The 27,955-nt window shown below is 47.8% G+C and overlaps 1 protein-coding gene across 4 annotated transcripts in view; it reads right to left on the reverse strand.

Annotated features, from left to right (window-relative positions):
* CHCHD6 (coiled-coil-helix-coiled-coil-helix domain containing 6) overlaps positions 1-27,955 on the reverse strand; it is a 249,168-nt gene that overhangs the window by 215,195 nt on the left and 6,018 nt on the right. For all 4 annotated transcript variants that reach the window (XM_042962400.1, XM_042962384.1, XM_042962416.1 and 1 more), the window contains exons 2-4: positions 13,727-13,856; positions 9,946-10,018; positions 7,334-7,478 (exon numbers count right to left, since the gene is read on the reverse strand). In XM_042962400.1, coding sequence (XP_042818334.1) covers positions 7,334-7,478; positions 9,946-10,018; positions 13,727-13,856 — 348 coding nt within the window. The remainder of the gene's footprint in view (positions 1-7,333; positions 7,479-9,945; positions 10,019-13,726; positions 13,857-27,955) is intronic.

The raw sequence follows: 27,955 nt of genomic DNA on the forward strand, positions 1-27,955 counted from the left end.
AAATTACAAGGCACATAAAGCTGTAGGAAAATGGGACCCATTATCAAGAGAGGAAATAATCAACTGAACCAAACCCAGAGATAACCCAGATGTCAGAATTACCAGAAACTTTAGACAATTATGATAAATGCATTTAGAGGATCCACAGGAAACGGTGGACAACGTGTAGATGATGGGGAATTTCAATAGAGAAATGGAAACTCTAAAAAAATGCCAAATGTAAAAAGAATCAGAAGTTAAAGTAAAAGTGCATGAGTCTTCCCAAAGAGCCCACCGCACCGTCTCCAGAAAAGTCCTCATTTCACCAATCGGAAGACTGAAACTATCAGGTACCGCCGTGTTGTGAAACTTTTCACAGGAACAGTAACCAGTGAGGAACCAGGATCAGCATCAGCACCACTGCCCCCCAGCTGCCTGCGGCATCTGATGACTCAGACAGACTCAAAAAATTACAACCTTTGGAGCTGCACTGTCGAGCCCAGGGGTCAGCAAACTACAGCTCACCAGACAAATCCAACCGATCACCTCTTTTGGCGTGGCCTCTGAGCTAAGAATGTTTTGTGGTTTTTGGTTTTTTCACATTTTTTAGAGCCATAAAAACAACAATGACAAAAGAATATGTGACAGAGGCCATATGTGGCCTGCAAAAATCTAAAATATTTACTCTTTGGCTCTTTACAGAGAAAGTGTGTCAATCCCTGATCTAATCTAGAAAAAAACAGACCGCAAGATTTAGGGAAGCAAAGAAAGGGGCTGTGGATGACATGCCCATTTTTTTTTTTCTCTTCAGATGATGGCTTTTACCAACCATCTAGGTGCTGACAAACAGATCTCCATGGGAATTCAGGATCTCTATCCATAGCTCAAATTGGAGGAAGTGTCAGGACAAGGCCACCGGAGTCCCGAGCCACAAAGTTCTAAAACAAACAGCCATGCCAAGTCGCTGCCCCCAGGCGTCAGGCCTCCTCAGCTGCATTATCAGCTAGAGTGCGGCCTGACCCCGGGCCTGAGTCACCAGCCCACCCTCGGCCTTTGTCCACACAAGTTAAACCCAAAGTCTGTAAGTCTCTGGTTAGGAGTCACGTAAACTAGTCGACTCCAAGAGATCGTGACACTGAAAGGCTGCTAGGTTTTGTGAGCATCTGTTTTATTGTTTGAAAAGGAGAGACCTGTGAGCTGCTATCCGGGTACCTGCTTCCACCTATTTGCAGGGGGCACTGCCCCGCACCCCTCATCCACTTGAGCTCTGCCATTCCCTAACCATCCTTGTGCCTCTAAAATTCGCTGAGCACTACTGAGGAGACCAAAATGATCTTGCCACAGCCCCTATCCTCAAGGAGCTTGTAAGCTGAGGAACAAGACTGACGAAGATGTAGGAGGGGGAACTAGGAAGAAGGGGTGTAGCTATAATGAAACCAAAATAAATGGTCCACCTCACTCAGGAGTTCAGAAACCTGCAACTCAAAAACTTCCAAATCTGACATTTTCCTCAAATCCTGGCTACAGACTTCAGAGACCTACGTGGCAGCTTCTTAGAGAGTCTGAACAATAAAAAGATCAACCCCCCACCCCCACCCACTGCCGCCGCAAACTGGAAAGCCGAGCAGGACAGCCATTCTTGGGCAAGTCCTCAGGTGAGGGGCCACATCCACGCAGAGAAGCACTCACAGCTTCTGTCCAGAAGAAGAAGGATTTGGTCCCAACTTCTTCATCCGCTATTTCAGGCCTTTCCCCATATCCACCGTCCAGTGGAAGAAAAATTCTCTCCTTGTGCATCTCTTTTGAGGAGTAAGAAAACCCTCTCTGGAAGGTCACCATCAGACTTGCAGAATTGCATCCCAGACGCACACCTGCCTGCCACACCCTACTCGCAGTGGCCAGGCGGCGTGTCCCCACCCACCCCCGGCTTCCACTCTAGCTGCGCCCTTCATGAGCAACACTTTTTCTCAGCCTTCCCCACCAGGAGAGCCTCTCCTGAGTCTTCAAGAACCAGCCCATGGGTGACCTCCCCACAGAAGACTTTCTTGACCCGCCAGAAAGAGGCCGTTGTCACTGCCTCTTTCCTCCTCTAGTGTCCCCCTGTCCCTTTGGTCGGACACCATAACGCTGTCCAGTCACTTCCGAGAATACTTACATCCCCTAATGAACAGAGCTTCTCAAGATCAGAAGCTGTTTCTCATTTATTTCCATTTATCAAGAAATGAACCCAGGGCCTAACATAATAGGCACACAGAGAATATAGATAGAAAATAATGAAAGAATCACTCACCAAAAGAGAAATGAAATGAAATGAAAGTTTTTGCTTCCTGTTAGGTATACTGCAAGCCCATACCTAATAATGTGTCAGGAATCCAACAGGCAAGGTCATAAATCTCATTCTCCCCTACAGTAGAGCTCTGCCCATCAGGAGACTCAGCCCAAGAAACTACTCTGTTCTGATTTCTCTCTAGAACATTTGGGACTCCAAACATCCTCCCCCAATTCAAAGGAAAGCATACATCACTAACAGGGGCTCCGATGACCCCCCAGGGCCTTCACCCCAATGATATCTGGGACCCTACCAGTCTTCAAGTGACAGAAAACACGTACAAATATATTCCAAAACAGCCCCCTACTGCTCAATAGGAAATGGGAACACTTCTGTCATCAGAAGTAGGTTATAAAAATTATTATCTTTCCTCATCATTAGTTTTATGAACTTTTCCTAATAATGAGCTGAATTATTCCCTCATGCAGAAGATTAAAAAATCAATATTGTAAAAGTCAGAGGCAAAAGAGAGGGCAGGAGAGCACATTAAATGTCAAACTGAACTCAGCACACTCGAAAGAAAGTCCTCCAGACAAGGCTACAGGTTCAAGGGTGCAGGGCTTGAGGACACTAGGCAGAGAGAGAAGGCACCAAGGAGAAAGAAGTAGGAGGCCAGCTCATATAGCCGGAGACCATATCACACCCGCCTCCGGGTCCAACCTGGCCCCGATGCTGGGAGGATGTGCTGTGATCCAAACACTAGAACCTTAAGTGCTCTGACCACCAGACTCCTTCAATCCGCACATGTGGAAGACTTGGATGAGGAAAAGAAAATTCTCTATGCTTCTGTTCAGGTTCTTCTTTCTCCTTTTATTTAAATATTCTAAAGCACAAGCCCAGTTTTGAAATTATCTCCACTCGAGGAGCCTGGGTGACTCAGTCAGTTAAGTGTCCGACTCTTGATTTCAGCTCAGGTCATGATCTCGCGGTTTGTGAGCTCGAGCCCCACATCAGGCTCCACGGTGCCAGTGTGGAGCCTGCTTGGGATTCTCTCTCTCTCTGCCTCTCTCTCTCTGTCCCTCCCCCTACCCCACTCACACACGTGCTCGCTCTCTCGCTCTCTCTCTTTCTCAGAATAAACTTTTTTTTTTAAAAAAAAAAAAGGAATTATCTGGGGTGACTGGGTGGCTGTCAGTTAAGTGTCCGACTTCGGCTCAGGTCATGATCTCACCGTCCGTGAGTTCGAGCCCCGCGTCGGGCTCTTTGCTGACAGCACAGAGCCTGGAGCCTGTTTCAGATTCTGTGTCTCCCTCTCTCTCTGACCCTCCCCCGTTCATGCTCTGTCTCTGTCTCAAAAATAAATAAGTGTTTAAAAAAAAATTTTTTTTAAGGAATTATCTCCACTAAAAGTCCCTGCCAACCACAACAACCCAAATGGAAGTGATGGCTGTGGCATCGCTCAGCATCAAGGTGAGTGCCTCACGCCCCTGCTGACATACAAAACAGGGCCCGGTCCTAACTTCCTTTCTCCTCTGTTCGCATTGAGCACTGACTGGTTGAAGCCTTCAAAACCACATTCGTGTGTCCCCTTGCATCTGCTACAGCACCAATCAACGGAAACCAACTCCAGCTAACTCAAGCAAAGGAGAGCTGACCGCAGGTAATCGGCAGGTGATTCGATCCTAAAGAAGGCAGGAGAGCCAGACAGAAACGAGTGGGCGTCGTGGAGGTACGGGAGACAGCAAGACAGCCTCGCTAGATGAAGGTCTTCACGAGCAACCCTCGGCTACAGTGAGCAATCCTACCCCGACCTCCGCACTCACTCAAAACAAAAAGGCCTCAGAAAAAGGGTTCGACTGGCTGCCCTTGGGCCCTGGCTATCCCGAGGCCAGGGGAGAAAGGAGATCTAGCTTCCATCAAGGAAGCTGGGCACTGGAATTGCAATCCCACCGAGATAACACACAACAGGAGACGGGTAAATCCCAAAAGAAAACAGGGCACTAACTGCATGGACAGATGGATGCTGGACAGCCAAAAAATGGAACACCCACAAAAGTAGTGAACCAACATTTTCAAAACGAAGGAAGTCACTTGCTTTGCTCTTCCTTAAGAACTCAGGTTCAGAAGAGCATTATCCATCCAGAAACTGGGAGGCGTAGAATGCATCTTATTTGAAAGTTTTCCTTTATTAAAAAAGAAAACCCACACACCTGTGGTGAAGGTCATTTAAACCTCTTCCCGCTTGTAAAGGTTCTCCTCCAAGGACAGTCTCAAGGAGGCGGGGACCCAGCCTTCTCCTTTACAGGAGAAAGAAGGGAAGTTGTGAATTCCCTTTCATCATAATTAACACATTCCAGGTGAGAATGAAGAGACACCACATGTGTAGGCTGCAATTTTCCATGCTAGGTGACTGTCCCACGTGGCCAACTTGGTTTGCTCATGCCATGTTGATTAACCCTTCATCTCCAGAACGAGGGTCCTTTCAACTTGGCTGTCAGCACCCTGCCGAGGGGTGACAACCTGCCTGCCCCTCAGAGACTCACTGCAAGATTCTCTAAAACCATGTCCTCACCCCAGTTTCTCTCTGCAGCAACTGATTCTTCACCAGGAAGCCACAGGGTTCTAAAGACACAAGTCAGATCACGTCATCGTCATCCTGATGAACTCCAGGGACTCCTCCGTGGTTTCAGAGCGATGGCGAGCTATTCTGTGGGTCAAGTTTGCGAGGCGGCTTCACGCCTCACTCACCTCTCTCATTGTGTCCCATCACCTCCTCCACACCCGTCTCCCCCCAGATGCTCCCTCAGCCTGGGGGCCCCATATCGCTCAAGGCTGAGTCAAAGTCATGTCTGCTACCAGCAGGTGCACCCCTGCCTTTGCATTCCCAAGCACATCAACCTTACCTCCATTTCACGCTTACTGTCACCAAGTTGCCCTTTTTCTAAGTTTTTGGTTTAAATCTGTCTTCCCCACTAGACTGAAAATTTCCTAAGAGCAAGGACCCTACATTGTTCATATTTCCCAGAGGGCCTAGCTCAACCAGAATTCCTTCTGTACCTGCCGCAGCTTTCCATGTCTCTGCAGAGGCCTTCCTCCCCACCACAACCCAGGGCACAGTCCCGCGTGGTCTCATTGCGTCCCCAACTTCCTTCTGTGGAGTCCAGGGTACATCAGGCAACCCACCTGAGACAGGTGCTCGCCTCACAGCCCATGGCCTCTGAGGCAGACGATATTAGATGCTGCTACAGCCACTCCTCCGTCCCCTCTCCCCACCCTCCTTGCTGTGACTTCATGATTTAGAATAAGAACTAAATATTTAATCTTTATCTACTGTTACTGGCACACAGCTCCTAAAACGCTTGGAATTTCCAAAGTGATGAGAGACAGGAAGGTGTCTTTTTTTACATTAACGAGAGGACTTTTACATTGGACCTAAGGATGAGGACTGCTTATCAGTGGAGCCAACCAAATGACCAGAGGGTTGGAACTTTCAGCCGTACCCCTGAGCCCCTGGGAGGGGAGGGGAGCCGGAGGTTGAGTTCCATCACCAATGGCCAACAATTTACTCAATCACACCTAGGTAATAAAGCCTCCCCCCAGTTTCACCCCGAAACAACTGGGTTTAAAGCGCTTCTAGATTGGTGAACATGCAGTGGTTCTGGGGGAGTGGTGCACTGGCACAGGACACGGAAGGAAGGTCAACATCCTCTCCCTAAACACCTGGTCCTATGGACCTCTCTCATATGGCTGTTCCTGAGCTAAATCCTTTTATAATCCTTTTAGGAAGTTAAATGTTTCCCTGAGTTCCGTGAGCCACTCTAGCAAATCGGTCAAACAAGGGGGTCATGGGAACCTCTAATTAACAACCAGTCAGCCAGAGGCACAGGTGGTAACCTGGACTTTGACTGGTGTCTGAAGTGGGGGAAGGGGGCAGTCTTGTGCACTGAGCCCTTACCCTCTGGAGCCTGAGGACGGAGTTTAACTGTAGGACACCCAGCTGGTGTCAGAGAATTTCTTGGACATGCGGGGGTTTTCCCACATGGAAACGGAACTGGAAGAATTATTACCGTCAGCCCTGATTCTATCTGGATACCCACCCACTGCCCCATGTGACTAGAAAGGAGCCCTCGCTTCAATCAGTGGAGCCCCCCCGTTCCTCTGCAGAGGACTGGGTTAGCCATGGGCGCCTGATGCAATTCAGGCCAATGTGATGTCAGAGGCTTTCTGCTGGGGGCTTCCAGGAAAGTCTTCTCTTCTTCTGAGGGTGGCCCCATCTGCAGAAGACCTGGTAGGGAGCAGGGCAGCTATCTTTGAACTGTGGGGGTGTCCGGCCGGAGAGTGCACTGGCACACTGAGGCCGGCAGAGTGGAAGGAGGGCGGGGCTCCATGATGATGCCAGTGAGCCCCTGAATTAGTCAACCCTGGGACATTTCGAGACTTTTGGCATTGTGAAATAAAGCCTTCACTCACGGCAGTAAGAATCCTAACAGTCTCCAATCACTTAAATGTATTAATAACAGTAACGGCAATAATGGGGCGCTCTTATAATCTGCCAGGCACATGCTAAATCCTGGACAGTTATCAACTTCCCTAATCCCTTGGGCAATCCTGTGTGTGTGCAAACGTCACAATCCTCCACCAAGGCTCACAGACACTGGAGGACGGGCCCAAGCTAGTAAGAAAGGAGCTGGGATTCGTACCCAGGCTGCCTACCTTGAAAACTGTGTTCTCCGTCTCATTATCGCATGCCCCCAAGCCCCTAGTCCTCTCCCTTCATACTCTCCTGGCACACATACCCATTATGACTATGAAGTTTCAGAGTGGGACCAGACTGCTGAGCGATCCAGCCCTCACCATATAAACCTGAGCATCCCCGAGACTGAAAATACAGGCCAGAGGCAGCAAAGCAAGTCAGTGGCAGAGCCAGGGCTAGAAGAACTCAAGCCCCTGATCCCCAAAAAGATACCCTTTCTACAGAGATGAAGCCAGGCCCCAGGACCTCATACAGATCAGGCTCCAGGACCTAACCTCCGCCTCCCAGAGCCGCCAGAGCACAAAAGGCCAGCTCAGAAGACCTGCACTCACCAACTGGGTTGACTTCCGCTTGTCCTGGTCAACGCTGCCCTCCCCCCGCTGCATGGGTGCACTCCTGTGCTTGGTGGCTGCCTCTCGTTCCCTCGTCACCACCTGGAACAACTCGTCCTGGACCTTGGCCTGCTCCTGTTTATACCTGTGCCGGAAGAGAGATGCAGATGGCGTGACCGGCAGAAGGTAGAAAAGAGAAGGTCTGCGTCCTCATACAGCTGGCAGGGGCCAGGGGATCTCTGAGGCCAGCGGGAGAGGATCAGGAATCTGTGACGGTCCCCAAGGCAAGGGGATGCAGTGATACTTTCTCAGCCAGGACGGATTAGGAAAAGAAGGAGACCTGACCTCCAGGTGAGGAATGAATCAGCCAGCCACGTGCCAAACCAGAGAATCTCAGGGCACGGGTTCAGATCCCTGGCTAGCCACTCCTACACAGTGGGCAGGCGGGGTGGGAAGCCCCACTTTCTTCTGCTTCCACTTGAAAGCTTGAACAGTTTAGATGACAGCAGTCTTTTGTTTGGAACATTGAACTCTCCCGTCCTGAATGTAATCCTACCCTTTGACCTATTTCTGGGCATTCTGCCTAGTAAAATAATCCTAAAGACAGAAAAAAGTTATTAGCACCAAGATGCTCTTACAAGAATTATTTACTATAGCGTAGAAAAATGCAAACAACTTAAGTGTCCAGTATCAAGGTCAAGTTAAAGAATATATGGTACAATGGTATACTATATCATCATTAGACCAATATACACTTAGATTTGTCAATAGGCTGAATCTAAAAAGTGAGAAACAATAAACAATACTTTTAGAAATAAAATTGTTGGGGCACCTAGGTGGCTCAGCAGATTAGGCGTCCAACTCTTGGTTTCAGCTCAGGTCAGGATCTCACGGTTCCTGGGATCAAGCCCCACATTGGGTTCTGTGCCGATAGCAAGGAGCCTGCTGGGGAAATTCTCTCTCCCTCTTTCTCTGCCCCTCCCCTGGCACGTGTACATACATGCTCTTCTCTTTCTCTCTCTCTCTCTCTCAAAAATAAATGCATAAACTTAAAAAAATCAAAATGTTTACAAAGCAGGTGTAACAAATGGAAAACAATTATAAAGCTATGTAAAAAAACAACATAAAATTATATATAACTTTATTAAAAAAAACTATAAAAATATATATAACTTGAAAAAATAATCCTAAACTAGAGGAAAGAAGACATTTGAAAGAAACACTTCAAAATATTAAGAGGGGTTATTCTGAGATGATGAATCTATGGGTGATTTTTTCCATTTTATGTACTTCCCGAATCTTTCATTAGCATGTGTTAGGTGAACATTTTTTAAATATTTAAAAGTACAAAAAATAAACAAAAAGGTTCAGGTTAGTTATTCTTGGAGAGGCCTCTTAGGATCAGAGAGGGGAAATTCTTAGAATGTGGGTTTCAATCCATGACTATGGAACAGACCCAGCTCAGGTGACCTCACTGAGATCGAGCCACCCGACTATGGCTGACACTGGGCCCCCCAAGCTACCTCACTGGGTCCTCTGCTACAAAGGCCAATGTCCTAAAGGGTGTAGAGGAAGTCAATCAATAACAACCAGTTAACGTTCACTGAGAACTCCCTGGTGTTGGGCTTCAGCGCTTTATTAACATATTTAATCCTGACAATACCCCAAAGAGATCCTCCAGTTACGGCCTTCGCCAAGGCCTAGAGAAATGCAGTGATCTTCCCAGGTCACTAGTGCAGCACACAATCAGGATGCAGACCTGCACTCTGAGGGCTTCTGTGCCTTAGCCACTATTTTAGCCTCAGGGGAGGGCACGAAGGGCCCGGTTCAGAGGTGTAACCAGCTCTCCGTGGTTGTGGCCTATGTGGATGGAAAGTCACCAACAGCCTGGAGCGGTCCATCTAGGCAACTAGTAAGAATTGTGTGGGCTCTTTTTCTTTCTTCTTCTTACCTCTAAAAATATGCCAGCATGCATACACAGGCACAGAGGGTCCACCCACTCAGCTACTTAGTCCTAGTTCCCCCCCACCCCCACCCCTCCACCCCGACTATACTTCAAGTTGTCATGGCGGGGTACTGGGAAAAGTTTTCAATTAGCACCTCAGATAAACCTCATTGGCTACGATACTGCCACTGTGCAAAGCTAATCCTAACTTTTTATTTTTATTTATATATATATATATTTCTTTTTTTTTTTTTTTTTGAGAGAGAGAGAGAAAACATGAGCAGGGGAGGGGCAGAGAGAGGGAAGGACAGAGGATCTGAAGCAGGCTCTGTGGTAAGAGCAGAGAGCCCAATGTGCGGCTCGAACCCACAAACCATGAGATCATGACCCAAGCTGAAGTCGGACGCTCGCCAACTGAGCCAACCAGGCACGCCGCTAGTCCTAGCTTTTTAAAGTGTATTTTTAAGAACGTCAGCAATCAACACTCCCAGGCTACCTTTGGTGTTTCTTCACCTTAAACTAGGCCCAGCGCCCCCTGTCCGGTAGGGTTCTCGTGCAGTGTAGGTAAGATAAGCGCTCAGACCTTCGGGCAAGGGGAAGATACCCCGAGAGGAGAGAACGCTCCATCAGAGCGCAGGGCCAGGGATGAATGGACACCTGGGCTTACCTCTTGAGGAAATCCTCCTCCACCCCTGAGGGCTGACGGCCACCACCATACTCAGACCTGGGCGGTTTGGAGTCTGCGAAGGGATGAGAAGAAAAGGCCAGTCAGCAGCTCCTCGGGATCAACGAAGGCATGGCAGTCACCTGGGAGAGGGCTCAGGAGGGCACTGCCCTGGATGGATACGCCTTACAGACACAGAACACACCCTTGACCCAGCCAGCCTGGAGAGGCACAGCCCGAAGGCCATCTGCTCCCTCGTTCTTACCAGGACTGCTCACTGCCTGGGGCGAGCAGCAGGCACAGCCACTTGAGTGCCGTGTTCCCAACCCATCACTCCTCATTCTGCAATTACCTCGAATCTAGGTCATCTCCCAAACGCCGGCCCAGAAAGGCTGAGGGAACCCTCTCCTCTGCCTCATGCAGAAAGACCAGCCACCTGCATCCTTTTGAGGGGAGTAGTGGGGCAGCTCCTTCAGTGTTTCCCTTAGTAGCCCATTCTACAGATCTCTAGTCTTAAGAGTGGCAAACACCTCCACATAAATAACATTTTATCTATCACTCCACCTGCATCACCTCTAATATTGTTAGAGGGGAGCTACCTCTTGACAGCCATGACCTTGGCAATTTCCAAGAAACCCAATCCACTCCACAGTCGCCACCACTTGGTGACACTGAAGGTTTTGTCACCCTTCCCTCTCCCCACCGCCTTCACCCTTCCCAAACCATCTTTCTGCCAAAGCTCAACACTTTCTGTGGCCTTGGCCACATGTCCCTCCCCTCCAACACAGGTTTCTAAAGCAGCAGAGTCTCAGACTGCACAAGAAAACTGCGAAAGAACCAGGCTTTGGGAGAGAATCCGTGAGGACTTGCTATCCCTCTGCAAAGACCTGTTAAAGCATGCTGAATTCGGAGGCTCCAGCACTCAACCCTTCGGGGAGGCACTTCCAAAAGTAATCACCCTATGCTTCACGCTTGCAGACCACCGCTCACAGAAGGATGGGCATGGCTGTGCTCCGGCCAGTGCGGAGGGCACACCCAAGTGCCTTGTGGTAACATGCCAGGCTCTCAAATGGGAGTAAAAATTAGTAAACTGTTACCCGGTTTTTCCTTTGACATAAGGCTCCCTGTTCTTATTTGTTTACTTACAGCAGCTTTTATTGACATGTAACTGATCATAATTACTTTTGCTTTCCATATAGTTTTGTCTTGTCATAACTACAAAAATAACATATCTACCTGTGGCAGAGAATGCGACACTGACCCACACTCCCACCTTCCACGCAGGCGCCTGCCCACTTCCCTGCCCCCTTGGTGGCACTCACTATTTTACGTGTGTCTTTCACTATTAGCCAAGCGGAGAATCTCATCACATGTTTATGATGATTTGTGCACATTTTCTACTAAGTTGTCACAGATCTTTAAGAACTCTCAATATTAGGACTATTACTACTCTGTCGTGTGACAATTCTCTAGTTTATCATTCATTCTTCATTTATTTTTTCTAAGTTGCCTAATTTCTTATAGTTACACTTCCCACTTTTTGTCTCAACTCAGGGTTTCTTCACTTGACGAAGTGCTTAGAAAATCTACTTATTGTACTTGTATGTACTATTATTGTACTCTTATGGTTTCGATTCGTACATTTAAATCTTTTATTTCCTCTGACATTTATTCTGAGGTATGGTGTGACATAAGGATTTAATTTTAACTTCTTTCTCTAATCTTGTTCCATCGCTAAAATAAAAGCAAACACTGATTTTAAAAGTAAAAATATCTTAAAATTAGTCAACTTCAAGACAGCCCATTTATGCTGACTATTCTTCAGCACTCAGAAACTCAAACTCACAATCGTTTAAACAGTAAAATACTTTGTTACAACTAAAACCAAATGACAAATGAACCAACACTCTTGCTCCCTGAACTGCTAAAACCTACCAAAGACTAAAACCAAGACCTCTTTTAGCTTCCGAAGTCGAAACTGACATGTGCATGATACATTTTGGCATTCTTGGCTTCTTTCATCACTTTTTCCCTCTCCCCAGTTAATTCAGTTTATGAAAGTGTACTGGGTGGGGCGCCTGGGTGGCTCAGTCGGTGAAGAGTCCAACTTCCGCTCAGGTCATGATCTCATGGTTCATCAGTGCGAGCCCTGCGTCAGGCTCTGTGCTGACAGCTCAGAGCCTGGAGCCTGCTTCTGATTCTGTGTCTCCCTCTCTCTCCGCCCCTCCCCCACTCATGCTCTGTTTCTCAAAAGTAAATAAATGTTAAAAAAAAATTTTTTTTAAGTGTACTGAGTTACAGCCCTCTTCAACCCCCTCTCTCACCAGCTGCTGTAGGTATCGGGGGAGCCACCCTTTTTGTTAAAGTAAAAGAGCGTCATGTGAGGGTTTCAAGAATCTCACTCACCCCTTCACTGATACTCAAAAAGATCTCAGGGCAGGTTCAGGAAGCCCTGAAGCAGACAATACAGGGAAGAGCTGGTAGAAGGCCTGGCCAGAGTCCCTGGCTGCAAGTATGCAGGCAGAGCTCTCTGGCCACTGCACAGAGGTCTGTGACCTGGCCCCTGAACACCGCCCTGACAGCTCCCCTTTCCTCGCACTTTGTACTCCAGAGATAGCAAATCGCTTCGAGGGCCCCACACAGGCCAGGCTGTACCACACCTCTGGGCCTCTATTTATGCAGAGGCGAATACCTGAACCACTGCTCTATCTTTCAAAATCCAGTTTAAACATCATCTCCCCTTGAAGCCCCTCCCTAAAATAATGAGGCACTCCTCTGTGCTACCCTGGCCATAGGCATGCTTCTAGGACATCACGATACATGTACCCTACAGGGTTACACATCCAGCCCCCTCACTAGAGCCGTGAGCCGTAAGGGAGGCATCCCCGTGTACTCATCGCTGTGCGCCAGCACCGGGCACACGCGCCCTGATCCCCGGCCAGCAGTCAGCAAACGCTGAGTGGACAGGATACAGCTCCTGCCTTCTCCAATGTTACAACCTCATACGGAAGACTGGCAGAAAAGACAAGTTGCAGGCGATACCTAAGACCCAGCTTCTCATAAACAAGTGTTTATGGGACAGAGCAGCCACGGCCCCAAGGACTTTCCTTGGGGGTAATATCTTAGTATTTCTGCACCTTATATCCTTTCTGAAATTGTCGCATTCCGTTGTTTGCTGAAAGTCATTCAGAGAAAAGCACAAATGTCCTCATCTTTATGGGCCCCAGAGAAGAGGGATAAATGAGCTCCGGCCAGCGTAGGCGTGGGAAGAGAAACTCCTGAAATGGGCAGGCTGGCGGGCCCTTCCAGGAGGCCACAGTGACCCATCCCAGCAGCCGGGCCAAGGACCACCTCACGTGAGGGCTTGCTTCGAGACACTGAGGCCAATGCCCAAATCATGGCCTCAGTTCCTCCACGCTGCCCCGATTCCCATAAATCCCTGTCATTCTTTGAACCACGCCAAACAGTAACGGCAAAGCTTCTCTCGGGTCCTCAACAGCGACTTCTTACCTGCATTGCCGAACCAAGCCCTTCGGCCTCATTTGTCACTCACTGAGAAACTGGAACAGTGAGGCAAGCCGGTCTGGCCCCAGGCACACGCGCTCTGAGCAAAGGTGCTGTCATGCGCAGAAAGCCACACTCTCCCGAAAAGCAGTTACCAGAAACGTCACCCAGAGACAAACGGGAGCCACACTGGCTGTCAAATCTGTTCTGACAGGAAGGCTACTTGCCACCGCTTCCCCACCCCACCCCCCTCCCCCAGAGTCCCTGCAACCATCCATACCTTTCTCGGGGCCTTTGGAGGAGCCACCCGTAGAAGGCGTAGAAGGCGGAGGGGCAGGAGGCGGAGCTGGCTCCCCAGCTTTGCAAGGCTGGTTGGGATCCTTCATGCGGTTAACCACATTCTCGGACAGCTGGGGGAAGAGGTGAGGATGGGAAGAGAGGGACAGGGAAAAAGTTTCATCATAAAAACCTCTGGAAATGCAGACTGCCCTTCATCCATGCCCCTGAGCGCACCACTTCCTCCAGACCAACTTCAATAACATAATCCTCCTCAAAACCTCTCAAGGTGGCCCAACGCCTCGCAGGTTGGTGCCAAAGCCCCGTGTGGGCCGCCCAGCGCACGTCCTCTGCCGGCTTTCCAGCTTTGTTTCCTGCTGCTCCCTGCACACACCCTGCATGCCACGGGGCCACCTTCCTCACCTCCTCCGCATTCATTGCGCGGCTCCTCTGCCCAGAACCACCAGCAGCGGTCCATCCCCAGTACGTCTCCACCTGTCCAAAACTTCCCCTTCCTTTGAGGGCATCTCAGTGTCCCTCCTCCATGGGACCTTGCCTGACAGCACCCAAGATAAGCATCCATTGTCCCCTTCCGTTTTACTCCCATCACAACACATATGCTCTTAGGGAAGCACCGCAGGCCCTACCTGCCTCATCCAAAAGATGTGCAAACACCTGGAGGGCCGGGGCGACCTCCCACCCCCCACCCCGCCCCCATGTACCCCCGGCACCACACATAGAGCAGACATCGCAACCCGGCTGGACCCCTTCCACCACGGCTCCCGCTAAATGAAGACTGGATAACCGACACTTTCATTCATTTCAGAGGAAGTGAAATAGGCATGAGGGTGTCATAAAACAGTTTACTGAAATGAAACAGCAAGCTAGGGATAAATCCAGAATAAAAACCCTTTAGAGTTCACTTCAGTAAATATTTATTAAGTACCTAATATGTGTAAGGCATCATAAAGCACAGTTGAGGGAAAAACGTTAAAGATGACTTTAAGACAAAAGCCATAATCAGCAACTCCACTTCCAGGTATCCAGCCGAGAAAACTGCTCCCACATGTACAGGGCAGAAATGGAATAGAAAAAAACAAAACAAAACAAAACAAAAAAAGGCAAAAACATAAATATGCAACAATACGGAACTAGTTAAGGAAATGATGGTGTACATCTTCTACGAAGTATTATGGAGCCATTAAGAAAGAATGAGGTAGGGGCACCTGGGTGGCTCAGTCAGTTAAGTGACCGACTTCAGCTCAGGTTATGATCTCATGTCTCGTAGGTTCAAGCCCTGCATCGGGCTCTGTGCTGACAGCTCAGATTCTGTGTCTCCCTCTCTCTGCCCCTCCCTTACACTCTCTCTCTCTCTCAAAAATAAATAAACATTAAAAAGAAAGAAAAGAAAGAAAGAAAGAGAAAGAAAGAAAGAAAGAAAGAAAGAAAGAAAGAAAAAGAAGGAAAGAAAGAAACAAAGAAACAAACAAAGAAACAAAGAAAGAAAGAAAGAAAGAGGTAGGTGTGCCTGGGTAAATCAGTTGGATAAGCATCTGACTCGATCTCGGTTCAGGTCATGATCTCATAGTTCGTGAGATCGAGCCCCGCGTCAGGCTCTGCACTAACAGTGCAGAGCCTGCTTAGGATTCTCTTTCTCCCTCTCCTTCTGCCCCTCCCCTGCTCGCTTGCTCTCTCTCTCTCTCGCAAATAAACTTTTAAAAAAAAGAAAGAATGAGGTAAAACGTACAACTAACATGGAAGGGTTTAGGGGATAATGCTCCTGATTTTTTAAAGTCATAGAACCCTTTGTATAGCTCAATTTTTTTTTATCATTTTAGAGAGAGAAAGAAAGAATACATACACACAAATGCATGTATCTACTCAGAGGTAAACATCAATGAGGCTACACAGGAAACACAATGGGTACATCCTGCAAGTGGGCTCAGGGGCAGCTGGGGCAGGACATTCACTTTGGGCACTTGTGTGTTTTAAATTGTTTACCATGAACATTTGTTAGCAACAAAAGATTATAATAGTAATAACAGAGTCCCTCTAGTGTTTCAAATAAATACAAATTAAATAATTAACGGTATGGGGCAAGAGAAGACCAAGCGTATACAGCAGTGTTAGAAACTGAGAATCCAGAAATAAAGCTGTATATCTAAGTTCAACTGATTGACAAGGTGCCAAGACAATCTAATGGGGAAAGAACCCCCATTTGTCTCTTCAACAAATGGTGTAGGCAGAGCTGGATTTCGATATGTGAAAGAAGGAAGTTGAACACCTACCTCACACCGTATATAAAAATTAACTCAAAATGGACTGGAGACCTAAATGTAGGAGATAAAACAACATACAGGTAAATAAAAGGAAATATAAGGGGAAGTCTTTATGACCTTGGCTTTGGCAGTGAGTTTAAAGATATGACACCAAAAGCACAAGCAACCAAAGCAAATGAAGTTGTTTTGGACTTCCATCAAAATTTAAAAGTTTTATGTACCAAAGACCCAATAAAGCAAGTGACAAGGCAACCTACAAAATGGGAGAAAATATTTGCAAATCATACATGTGACAAAGTCTACGTATCTAGAATAAGAGAAGAACTCTCACAACTCAGTAATACAAAGAAAAATAACCCAATTTTTAAAACGAGCAAAAAGATATCTGAATAGATATTTCTCCAAGGATATATGAATGGCCAATAAGCAAATGAAAAGATGCTCATATCATTAGTCATTAGAGACATGCAAATTCAAACCACAATGAAATACCACTTCATACCCACTAGGAAGGCTATAATCAAAAACTCAGAGGGGTGCCTGGCTCAGTCGGTTAAATGTCCAACTTTGGCTCAGGTCATGATCTTGCAGTTCATGGGTTCGAGCCCCACGATGGGCTCTGTGCCGACAGCTCAGGGCCTGGAGCCTGCTTCAGATTCTGTGTCTCCCTCTCTCTCTGACCCTCCCCCACTCCTACTCTGTCTCTCTCAAAAATAAATAAACATTAAAAAAAATTTTTTAAGTCAGATAACAAGTATTGCCAAAGATATGGAGACATCAGAACCCTCGTACACTGCTCATGGCAATATAAAGTTCTACAGCCACTGTGGAAAACAGTCTGGAAGTTCCTCAAAAGGTTAAACAGAGAATTAGTATATGATCCAGCAGTTCCGTTCCTAGGCATCTACTCAGGAGAAGTGAAAATATATATCCCCACAAAAATTTGTACATGAACATTCTTGTCAGCATTATCCATAAGAACCAAGAAGTGGAAAGAACCCAAATGTGCTTCAACTGATGAATGGAAAAGTAAAATGTAGCCCATCCATCAAGGGAACATTATTTGGCCGTAAAAAGGAATGAAATACTGATACTCACTACAAAATGCATGAAACCTGAAACCATTACACTAAGGGAAATAAGCCAGACATACAAAGCAACATATTGCATAATTCCACTTCTTTGAAATGTTTAGAATAGGCAAATTTCTAAAGATAAAAAGTAGATTAGTGGTTGCCTTCAGCTTGAAGGAACAGGACAAGTGAGGACTGATAGCTAGAAGGTAAGAGATGGGGGAGGGGCTGATTAAAATGTTCTAAAAACTATTATGATAGTTACACATACCTATGAAAATTCTAAAAACCACTGAAGTGTGCACTTTAAATGGGTGAGTTGTTGGGGTGCCTGGGTGGCTCAGTCAGTTAAGAGTCCGACTTCAGCTCAGGTCATGATCTCGCGGTTCATGAGTTTGAGACCCACGTCAGGCTCTGTGCTAATAGCTTGGAGCCTGGAGCCTGCTTTGGATTCTGTGTCTCCCTCTCTATCTGCCCCTCCTCTGCTCGCTCTCTCTGTCTCTGTCTCTGTCTCTGAAAAATAAATAAACATTAAAAAAAGTTTTTTAATGGATGAGTTGTATGGTATGTGAATCGTATCTCAATAAAGCTGTTATAAAGAAAAAGAGAGAACCAAAGACAAAAATGAGCAGTCTAGACAGGATGTCACTCAGCAAAAGCAGGTTATCCCAGGGAAGGTGTACCTGTGCTGGTTCCTGAGGGGTGGAAGCAGGATTTGACAGGACAGAAGCTACCATGTATTGGGGGGCAGGGGGTACCTCACACGGTGCAGGGTGCGGTGCGGAGAGAAGAGGCACAGAGACCAGTGTGCCTGCAGCAGTAAGCTCATTGTGGAAGGTGTGGGCTATAAAGAGGACTTGGATGAGGCTGGTACTGAGAGGAGCTTCGAAGTCAGACAGAGGGGCTCCAACAATCGCAGGGCGTGGCTGAAAGTTTGGGGGCCAGGAAGGAACACAGGCTGGTTTTTAGAGGATGAATTGCAGTGCTATAGGGAGCCCTTGGGAGCGTGGAGCGGGCCCTTGGTCATGAAGTGACAAGGGCCTGTGGCACCAGCAGCAGCGGCAGCGGCGGCGGCGGCGGCGGCGGCAGCGGCGGCGGCGGCGGCAGCGGCATGGAATGAAAGGCTTTGCCTGGCGCTGCCTTGGGAAGAACAGAGGAGAGCGCAGAGTTAAGAAGAAGGAGTTCTGATCTGTAGTTAGTGGGAAAACTTGAGAATACCAGAAACAAGGAAATCAAGAATAGGGTATTTTGAAAGAGCAGCAAATGAGCTGGGATGTGGATACAAAATCCCAGACGAGAAAACGGAAAGAGCCCTTAGGATCTTTTGGCTCACTTCGTTACGGCCACGGCGATGAAGGCCTGAGATAAGTCAACACACTGGAAGGCGAAGGGGCAGTTCTCCAGCGCAGCCTGCCCATTTCTTGCGCAAAGCAGCTGCACAGAGGGCCAAGGTGGGACACCAGGTGGGGTGTGAGGCGACAGCAGAGCTGAGGTGCAGTGTTCTTCCAGGAGGTGGGGACACGGAGCTGGTTCTCAACAGCGAACACAGGCTGCACGGAAAGGTTTGGGTGGTGCGCTGGAACCAGCTCGTGAGAGCTGAGTTTTAAATTTCCAGGAATTTTGCAAGCTGGTTGACTTCATGACAGGAGCTTGAAACTGGCCACGACTGGGGAGTCTGTCCACCACAGAAACTGGCAAATACTACATAGCAGGGTCCTTTCTTGGGTAGAGATCTGATGGAACTTTTACCAGCACACCACGGGGCATCACTCCCCTCACCCCTCCTTCTGCAAGCGGACCCTGCGAGAGGCCCCAGTCCTCTGAGGGACAGGGCGTGCAAGAGCACTGAGTGGTCCTAGAATCTACACGGGTGTGGGTGAGGCATTAATGGCATGCGTGATGCTCATGAAAGAGGCAGCCACAGCAGGTAAGGCCCCAATCCTTGCTGTGGAAGAGGGTCACATGATCAGCAAGAGCATGCCCTGCACACACACAGAAGACCACAGTAGAGCAGCCACGTGGGGACCAGAGGAAGCAGCCTGGCCGAGGGCACCGTAACTACAGTCCAGTTTCCTTCCTCAAGTATCTGCTTATGAAGCACTCACTGCGTGATAGCAGTGTTCTGGAAGCCGTGGGTGAGAAGAAACAGCAATGAAACAGCAGTCAAAGAGACATGGCCCCTGATTCGTGGAGCTTACATTCTCACGGGAAGTGAGACAATAAAGAAGTAAACAGACAATTTCACATATCCTATTTCATCCAAACTAAGACTCCATCAACTGTAAATCACACTGCTTTTCAAATAACCTCAAGAAAGACAAAAAAAAAGACACTAAGGAAATGAACATTCCACCTATTACAGGACACCCTATCCCACAGATGTTAAAAACCTGTGTCTTAAAGATCAGCAAAGCACGTCAGGAGACAAGTGCTAGGAATGAATAAAATACAGAATCACAGTGATGGGGGCATGGGGGGCAGCATAGGAAGCCACAGGCACAGGCGATGGCCCCTCAGAGGCGAAGACAATAATGTTAAAACTCCCGCCCCAAATGAGGAGGCCTGACCACATGTACATGTTGAGATCCTGGAGAAAACGATCTGGTGCCAAGCAGAGACGCGAGTAAGTGCAAAGCCTCTGACAAGAACAGAGCCTGGCATGTCCAAGTGCCTAACAGAAGGCCAGCGTGTGAGGAGAATGGGACCAGATGACCAGGCCAAGGCGGCAGGGAAAGGCAAGACCACAAGCCCCGGCAGAGCGACGTGAGAAGCCCAAATGTGACTCAAGGACCAAGGAAGCTATGGTGGGGTTCTACACAGGTGACTCACGGGCTCCGATTTCTTCATCCCAGCCTGGGGGGCATCCACTGAACCACACTACTTGGTGAGTAAGGGGTTAAGGAAAACATTGGCAAGCTTCTTGTTGGCAGTAGGAGATTTGTAATATTTTTTAATGTTGCTACAAAATACAGCAAGTAATATTTTAATCAACAAATATACATATACACACAGTAGTCATGCGAGAATAAACACCATCTGGGCAAGGCTCCCTGTACCAACAGAACCAGAATGGGGGCCTCTGGAGCCAGACGGGTCTGGGAGCTCTGGTGCCAGAGGCCCACTGGTCACTGTGCCATCTGAGGGGGCCAGACAGGGTCCTGTGTGGTCAGGAGACAGAGGGCCACGTCCAGAGCAGTGCAGGGACACAGGAGTGCTACCTGCGCTCTGCTGTGTGGCCTGGACCTGCCCAGTTCTTTGGCTTCTCTGAGCATCACATCTCTCACCCACAAAACGGGGGTCCCTTGAGCCTGGACTGACTGTGATACAGCTCAGGAGTTAAGGGCTTCGTGGTCAGGCAGGCCTGCATTTGAATCCATCTAAGCTGCTTACTCACTGCGTGACCTTGGGTAGGGGACTTCTTACCTCTAAATCAGTTTCTTCATCTGTGAGATGGAAATAATTAGTGGTACAGACTGCGGGGCTGTTGTGCAGATTAAATGAAGCAATCTACACCAAGCAGTTGGCACAGAGTAAACAAACAATATCAGCTATTATGGGAAACTGCAAAGCAGTACACAAATATTAATTACCACCCATACGAGGCACTTACTGAGTGTGCAAAAATGCATGAGCTAATCGATAACAGTAACAATGGTTAACATCTGCCGCGTACTACAAACTGAGTGTTCTGTGTTCCACGTGCAGCTTTGTGACCTTGACCAGGTTTCTTCCCTCCTCTTCCATCATCTGTACAAAAGTCGGGCAGATTCTTTTTAAAGCACCCTCCAGCGCACAACTGGTGGCTCCAATCTGGACCTGGCCTCAGCCTAGAGTGACACAGGGGCTCAGGGGAGGGGACCCGTGCTGCCTCCAAAGGGGCACATTTGCCTGATGCCTGCCCGAGTCTCCGGGGACAACCGGGAGCCCGAGAAGGCACGCATGCATGGACACCTCACCACTTCTGTCCTAACACACGGGGCCAGGCACCCAGACCACACTGCCCAACCATCACCACTCCCTGATGGCAACCAAAACACGTCCCTCACCCAAAAGCGCTGAATTTCTAGGCCGGTTCCCAAAGAGGGGGCAGGAGGCTTCTTTCTCAAACCACACAGGTCTGTGAGTAAGTCAGGTGGCCACCTCACAGCTAAAAGGCCAGGGAGAAGGGTGCTGCTTTACCAAAGACATGTAGGTACTGCCCATTTCTGATGGAAGAACAGCGACCCACGAGACCTAACACACGTGACCACCTGCTTGCCATTGCTCCCACCAGAAGACAAGTTCCATGGGAGCAGGGAGTCTGCTGTACCGCCCTCGCTGTATCTCCCGTGCCCAGAAAGTGCCCGACTCAACTATTTGTTAAACAAGGGAACTAAAGAAATATTTATTAAAGGCCCAGGTCCACAACACCAAGCTACTCTGATGGAGTATATCAAGAGATAACAGCTGAGAACTTTGTACACAAAGAGCTGACGGTCAGACAGGGTGGGTAAGGCGCACTGGCACAGAGAACACAAGGTGCCGGCTATCAGTGAGAGGCCTGAGCCAGCACGCCCAGTCGCTCTCCCAAAGGAGCCTAAGCGTCAGCTGGAAGAGAGAGCGCCTGAGACGGGCCTGAAAAGTAAAAAGAGGACGTGGAGAAGGGTGGGGGGGTCAAGAGGTGTTCCAGAGAGGAAGGGTACAAGGAAGGCACAGCGGGAGAAGTCCAAGGTTCGGCCTCACCGAGCACAGGTCCATGAAGAAAGTAAGACGTGGAGGGCTGGTGGGCTCCCCGCCACCGGGAGGGCCTTGAACGACAAGAGGAGAATGGAATTTATTCTGCCGTCAACTGGGAGCCGCTGACACTTTCCAAGCAGGGCCTCAGTCGCAATCTTCTCTTCACACAGAATACCCTGGCAAATCTGCAAGAAGGGCAGAGGTCACAGAGGGCCAAAGGCAGGGTCGCTGCTACAACAGTGCACGTCCGGAGTAGGAGGGCTGGGAAATGTACCTCTGCAGGAGCTGGGGAAGATGTGGTGGCAAAAGACTCCACGCAAGCGAAATAACTGGAGACCTGGCATCTGAATGCGTGCACAGGGCAAGTGAAAAAAGCAATTTACAAAGTGGTATAGGCAGTATGTTCTCATTTGTGCTATAAAAAGGGAAAGAGCGGGCTTGTCTATGGAGGCTTGGGAAAAGCCTGAAAGGATGCAGGAGAAACTATGAACAGTTGGCATTTAAAAATAAGACGCATCTTGCAAGAAGCCTTAAAGGAAAAACGAGGGAAAGATGACAGCAAGGCCCAGACCCGGCTCGCTGGAGAGGAGGCACCATCGCTGGGCCGAGAACTGCTCTGCAAGTGTGTGGTGCTCTAAATCCATTCGGGCAGCTCTGTTCCCAGGCAAGTAAACCAACTACACAGGACACTGGGAGAGGTTGCATGTAAAGAAAGATATTAGGGACTCCCTGGCATCAGAGTGCCACGGGGCTGACCAGAGAGCAAGCGTAACGCCTCCACACTCCAGAAGGGGGCAACAAAGCTCACAGTTGGGGCAGAGGAACTTCCGACCTAGGACAGGGGGTCCTATTCCAAGATAATGAGAAAAACAGCCTACCTAATTAATATTCACTGAGCGAGCTCCACAGGCCAGGCCCCAAGCTAAGTGCATTCCCATTTTACAGAAGAAGACACTGGAGTCAGGGAGGTGAAACAACTCACCCAAGATCGCAGAAAGTCTTAAGTGCTAAGTGCTCAGGCCAGGACTTGGATCCGAACCCTGGCCACCTGCACAAGGGAAAGCAGTAACTGAGAGCCACTGTGGGGTGGCAAGTAACCATGTGCACAGAATGGCCAATTCAAGAAAAATAAAAATAATTTGCAGGTCACATTTCCCCCATTGATGATGCTTTATGGAGCCCCTGGATAGGGGGTGGGAGGGAGAGCTTGTATGTACTCATAAAACACACAGCCTACTTAAATTAGGAGAATGTCAATATGAAAAATTAGCACTTTGTTAGGCTTAACGTGTTACTCATCCAGACACATCTAGAAGTAGCAATGCGGAGGCAGCTTCCTAAGCATTATTCTTTGCATTAGCAAATGCTCTGATGTTCAAATGAGTTCATGGCACCGGCTCATTTATGAGAAGAGGCGGCATCCTGCTCACAGAAGAATGGACAAGGTGTGGTGCAGAGAAGTGGCTTGCCCGAGTTCTCTGGTGACTCAGCAGCCACTAGGCCTGCACAGCCACAGTCGAGGCCGCTCGCTGCAACATTTTCTGAGGATGCGCTGGGTGCCAGGAGATAAACTGGGGCTCACTGCTCTCTCCAAGCTGGGCCTAGGGCTTCTCCAGTCAGGCTGAGTACCTGGGGAAGTTTCCAGAAGAATGAGCTCACAGGTAGTCGGGTCTGTCCGTGGCTCCTGATGCCCAGACTCCCCAAGCCCCTTGAAGGCACTGCCCGATCTTGTGGTTCTAAAAAGATTTGTCTCCTTGCCTAAGGCTGTTGCCTTGGAGATTCTGTTCACTAGTCTTTCAGTTTTCTATGAGCTGAAATTAGATCCACCGGCTGCTCACCACAGATTTAAATCCCAGAATGTCAGAACAAGAAGAGCCCTTGGAGACCTCCTCCACTGAGCGTGGCAAACACAAATGCCCACAGGTGTGAGGCAAGTGACAGAATTAGTAGAATGGGCCTAGTAGGAAAAGAACACAGTGCAAGGACAACATGGTGGGTACAGCGGTGAGAGCACATGCCCCTCAGAGAGGGCAGCTACCTCGTAACTCGGGGAAAGTTATTGCCATATGGGAATGTGGACCAGACTTTCCATTTGTCCCCCAAAGAGCTAAAAATTGAATTTATGTAAAGCCTCCGAGCTTTAAATGTTGGCAATCAATTCGAATCAATTAATTCCACAAAGTTTCTGGACTCGTGGTTTGGGGCAAAAAAAAATGGCTCTGGGCTAAATACTGGGGACAGAAAGACAAACAGATGTGGCTCCTACTCACGGGGCAGGAAGGGAGTAAGCAAGGAAGAGATCATCTCTGCCCAAGCAGGAAGCACTGGGAGGTGAGCACAGTCTGCAAGACCCAGGACAGGGACGACCCAGGGTGAGGGCATGACATCAGAGGGTGCCTTTCGGAAGGTGACACTTGAACTGGTCCTGAGGATGACAAGAAGTTTAGCCAGTCACAGGGAAAGAAAATACTGCAGACAGAGGGGAACAGAGTCACAGGCAGCTCAGAGTACAGAAGAGCAGGTGTCCTCCCTACCAACATGTTCAGAGGCAGAAAAGGCGACAGCAGACGGCCCCCGTGAGCCAGGCCCAGGAATCTGCCTTTAACCAAAGGGAATGACACAATTAGCTTTAACTCTGCACAATCACTGACACAACCAGCCAGTAAGGGGCACTGCCCCAGAGTGCAGGACGGATGAAACAAGTGGGAAAGGAGATGAACTTTTCCCCGATATGCCTCCTTTGGAACTGCCTGAATTTTATCATCATTTGCCTGATGATAAGTAAAATTTGTGTTGTTTTCTTTTTAATTACCCTGCCGGCACCAGGACAGAGAGGTTTGTGGGAGACACGTCTATAGGGAGAAAGAACAATTTATCAGATGGTCAAGGGAAAACAGAATGGGGAGTTAGCTAGGACAAAAGCAAAAACAGAGAAATGGTTAGAAGGGAAAACGCAAGATCTGTCATTAAACATAGAGAACAAAGGGATGTGGGGTCCAGGTTTCTGGCGGAGGAGCTAGCTGGCTGGAGCCATCCAAAGCTTAACAAACAAGAGCGATTTCGAGGGAAGCAGAGGAGGGGACGCAGGTGGGTTCTGGCGGATATAGTGAATTACATGCACCCATGAAACATGCAACGGGACAGCTCTGGGTTAGATGTTTAGAATCCAAAAGTCAACAGCTCGTGAATGAGGATGAAAGAGAATGGCCAGGGCGCAGAAGGGAAAGAAAGCTGAACTAGGAAACATTCTGAAGCCTCCACCAGCCGCAGAGAAAACAGCAGAGGCGGCAGGTTTGATCTGGAAACCAGAGCTGCTGCAGCACAGCGAGCAGGGACCCCCCACCAAGAGGTGGAAAAGGTAGACTGGAAACCTGAAGGATCAAAGATGCTTCTAGTGCAGCGGCTTTACCTCCCCAATGAGGGAGGTGACCCAAGATGAACTTAGTAAGAGTTAGAGTTAACAACTATCCTTATATTTACATGACTTTATAGATTTTACTTTTATGGAGAAAGATCTTCCACATCATACTGTGACACAGTTAGGGAGAATTAGGGGGGAATTTCATCTTATACCGGGGTTATATTGAAAAGTCAGACAAGGTAAAACAGAAATCACCTTAACTCTTACACTATTTACATTTCATTCCTGGTTATACCACAGTACTATTAAAAGAAAACTTGAAGAACGTTCAAGAAACCCCTGAAAGTTGCTAAGTCTGCCCCTAAAGTACAGCGTGATTGTGTGCCCAGCCCTTTACTGTCCTTGACCATAGTGAGTTCGGGCACCCTGGAGCCAGGTGAATGGAGGGCACGCACTACCCGAGTCTTCTGTCTTTCAGATGGTCCTCTGCTCCTCAGCAGCTGACAGGGGGAAAGACAGAGAAACGGTAAATGCTCTGCTTCCCTGCGGAGTTGGCTCCACCTCACCGCGTGTCAGACGTGATGTTGGGGACGCATCAAAAAGAGTAACACCTGGCAGAGCACCCAGCCCGGGGACTGGCACACGACACGTGCTTGACATCCAGACCCGTATACTGCTCACAGAAAACGGTGGAGAACTCGGCCGTCCATGTCCTGACTTGCCACGTTGGCATTTTCTGTTGTGGCCCCATCAACTACAATCCCCCAAATGGTCAGCCAGATAGAGTACAGAGGCTGGGAAAGACCGGAGAGAGTTTGTGATCCAACCCTTTCCAGGCACCTACACTAAACAGGTCCGTCTTGCATATAAGGAGAGAGACTTACTGCTCTGAGTGTCAGAGCTCCAGGCCAGGGCTTCCTGAGACAGTTGGTTCACCATGCTGCCTCTAAGCAGCCAACTAAGACGAAGGATGTATGATATGCAGCATCAACATTCATGCTGAGACTCAAGAAACATATCACGGGGCAATACCAAGGTGAAAAGGAAGTCTGCTGCATACAAATGGAACAAGTCTGTGTTAAAGCTGGAACTGTAACAAGCAGAAGGGTAAAATTCTCAAGTGCAGCTGCCAAAGATCGCCAGCTTGGCTAAAAGTACCATCAGTTCATTAATCCAAGCGTGCAATCCAACACGCACACACAAATGAGCCAGACACTGAAATAAATAAAAGTCTTTGCACTCCAAGAGCCTACAAACAACAAACAGGATATAATAACAGAGAGGAAGAGGTGACCAAGATTATTTAAAAATACCAATCTTAGAAAAGGCAACAATGAAAAACCTACAGCTAACATACTTAATGGTGGAAGACGGAATGTTTTCTATCTAAGTTCAGGAGCAGGGCAAGGGCATTCACTGTCACCACTTCTATTCAATACTGTATTGGAGGTTCTAGCCAATGCAATAAAGCCAGAAAATTAAAGAAAGGGCATCAGACTAGAAAGGAAGAAGTAAAATTTTCCTTATTTACAGTCAGCATCATTCTATCAATATAAAATCATAAGGAATCCACAGAAAAAAACAACTTGGATAAATGAGTTCAGCAAGGTTGCAGGATACAGGATCAACATACAAAAATCAATTGAATTTCTATATACTAGCAATGAAGAATACAAAAGTTAAATTAAGAAAACAATTCCAAAAGTTAAATTAAAAAAACAATTACATTCAGGCATCTGGGTGGCTCAGCCGTTAAGTATCTGACTTCGGCTCAGGTCATGATCTCACAGTTCATGAGTTCAAGTCCCACATCAGATGAGCACAAGCCCCGCTTCAGGTGAGCACAAGCCCCACTTCAGGTAAAACATGAGCCCTGGGTAAGCCCTGCTTCTCTCTCTTTCTTTTCTCTTCTCTCTCTTTCTCTCTGTCTCCCTCTCTCTGCCCCTCATGGGATTCTCTCTCTCTCTCTCTCTCTCTCTCAAAAAAAAAAAAAAGAAAAGAAAAAAGAAAAGAAAAGAAAAAGAAAAAACAAAACAATTATATTCATTTTAGTATCAAAAAGAAAAAATACTTGGGAATAAACTTAAGAAAAGAAACATAAGATTTGTTCATTAAAGGTATAAAACATTGCTGAAAAAAATTTTTTTAATCTAAATAAATAGAGACTTCATATTCACATATTGGAGGATTCCATGTTGTTGAAATGATGATTGTTGGGGCACCTGGGTGGCTCGGTTGGTTGGGCATCTGACTTCGACTCAGGTCATGATCTCACGGCTCATGGGTTTGACCTCACGGGCTCTGTTCTGACAGCTCAGAGCCTGGAGCCTGCTTCAAATTTTGTGTCTCCATCTCTCTCTGCCTCTTCCCCACTCGCACTGTGCCTTTCTCTCTCTCTCTCAAGAATAAACATTAAAATAGAATGGCAATTCTCCCCCAAAGTAATCTAGATTCAACACAAACTCCATCAAAATCCTAAGAGTTTTTTGTTTTGTTTTGTTTTTTTACAGAAGTTACCAACTGATCCTAAAATGTTATGTGGAAATGCAACAGACTCAGAATAGCCAAACCAATCTCAAAAAAAAAAAAAAAAAAAAAATTGTATTTCCCAATTTTGAAACTTAGTACAACACTACAATGATCATGACAATGTTGTAGTAGCATAAAGATAGACATATAGCATATAGATCAATGGAACTCTCAACAGAATTGAGAAACCAGAAATAAACCCTTATGTTTATGGTCAATTGATATTCACGAAGGTCCCAAGGTAATTCAAGGGGGAAAGGATAGTCTTTTCAACA

The sequence above is a fragment of the Panthera tigris genome, chromosome A2 (assembly GCF_018350195.1).
Source record: "Panthera tigris isolate Pti1 chromosome A2, P.tigris_Pti1_mat1.1, whole genome shotgun sequence".
Taxonomy (NCBI): domain Eukaryota; kingdom Metazoa; phylum Chordata; class Mammalia; order Carnivora; family Felidae; genus Panthera; species Panthera tigris.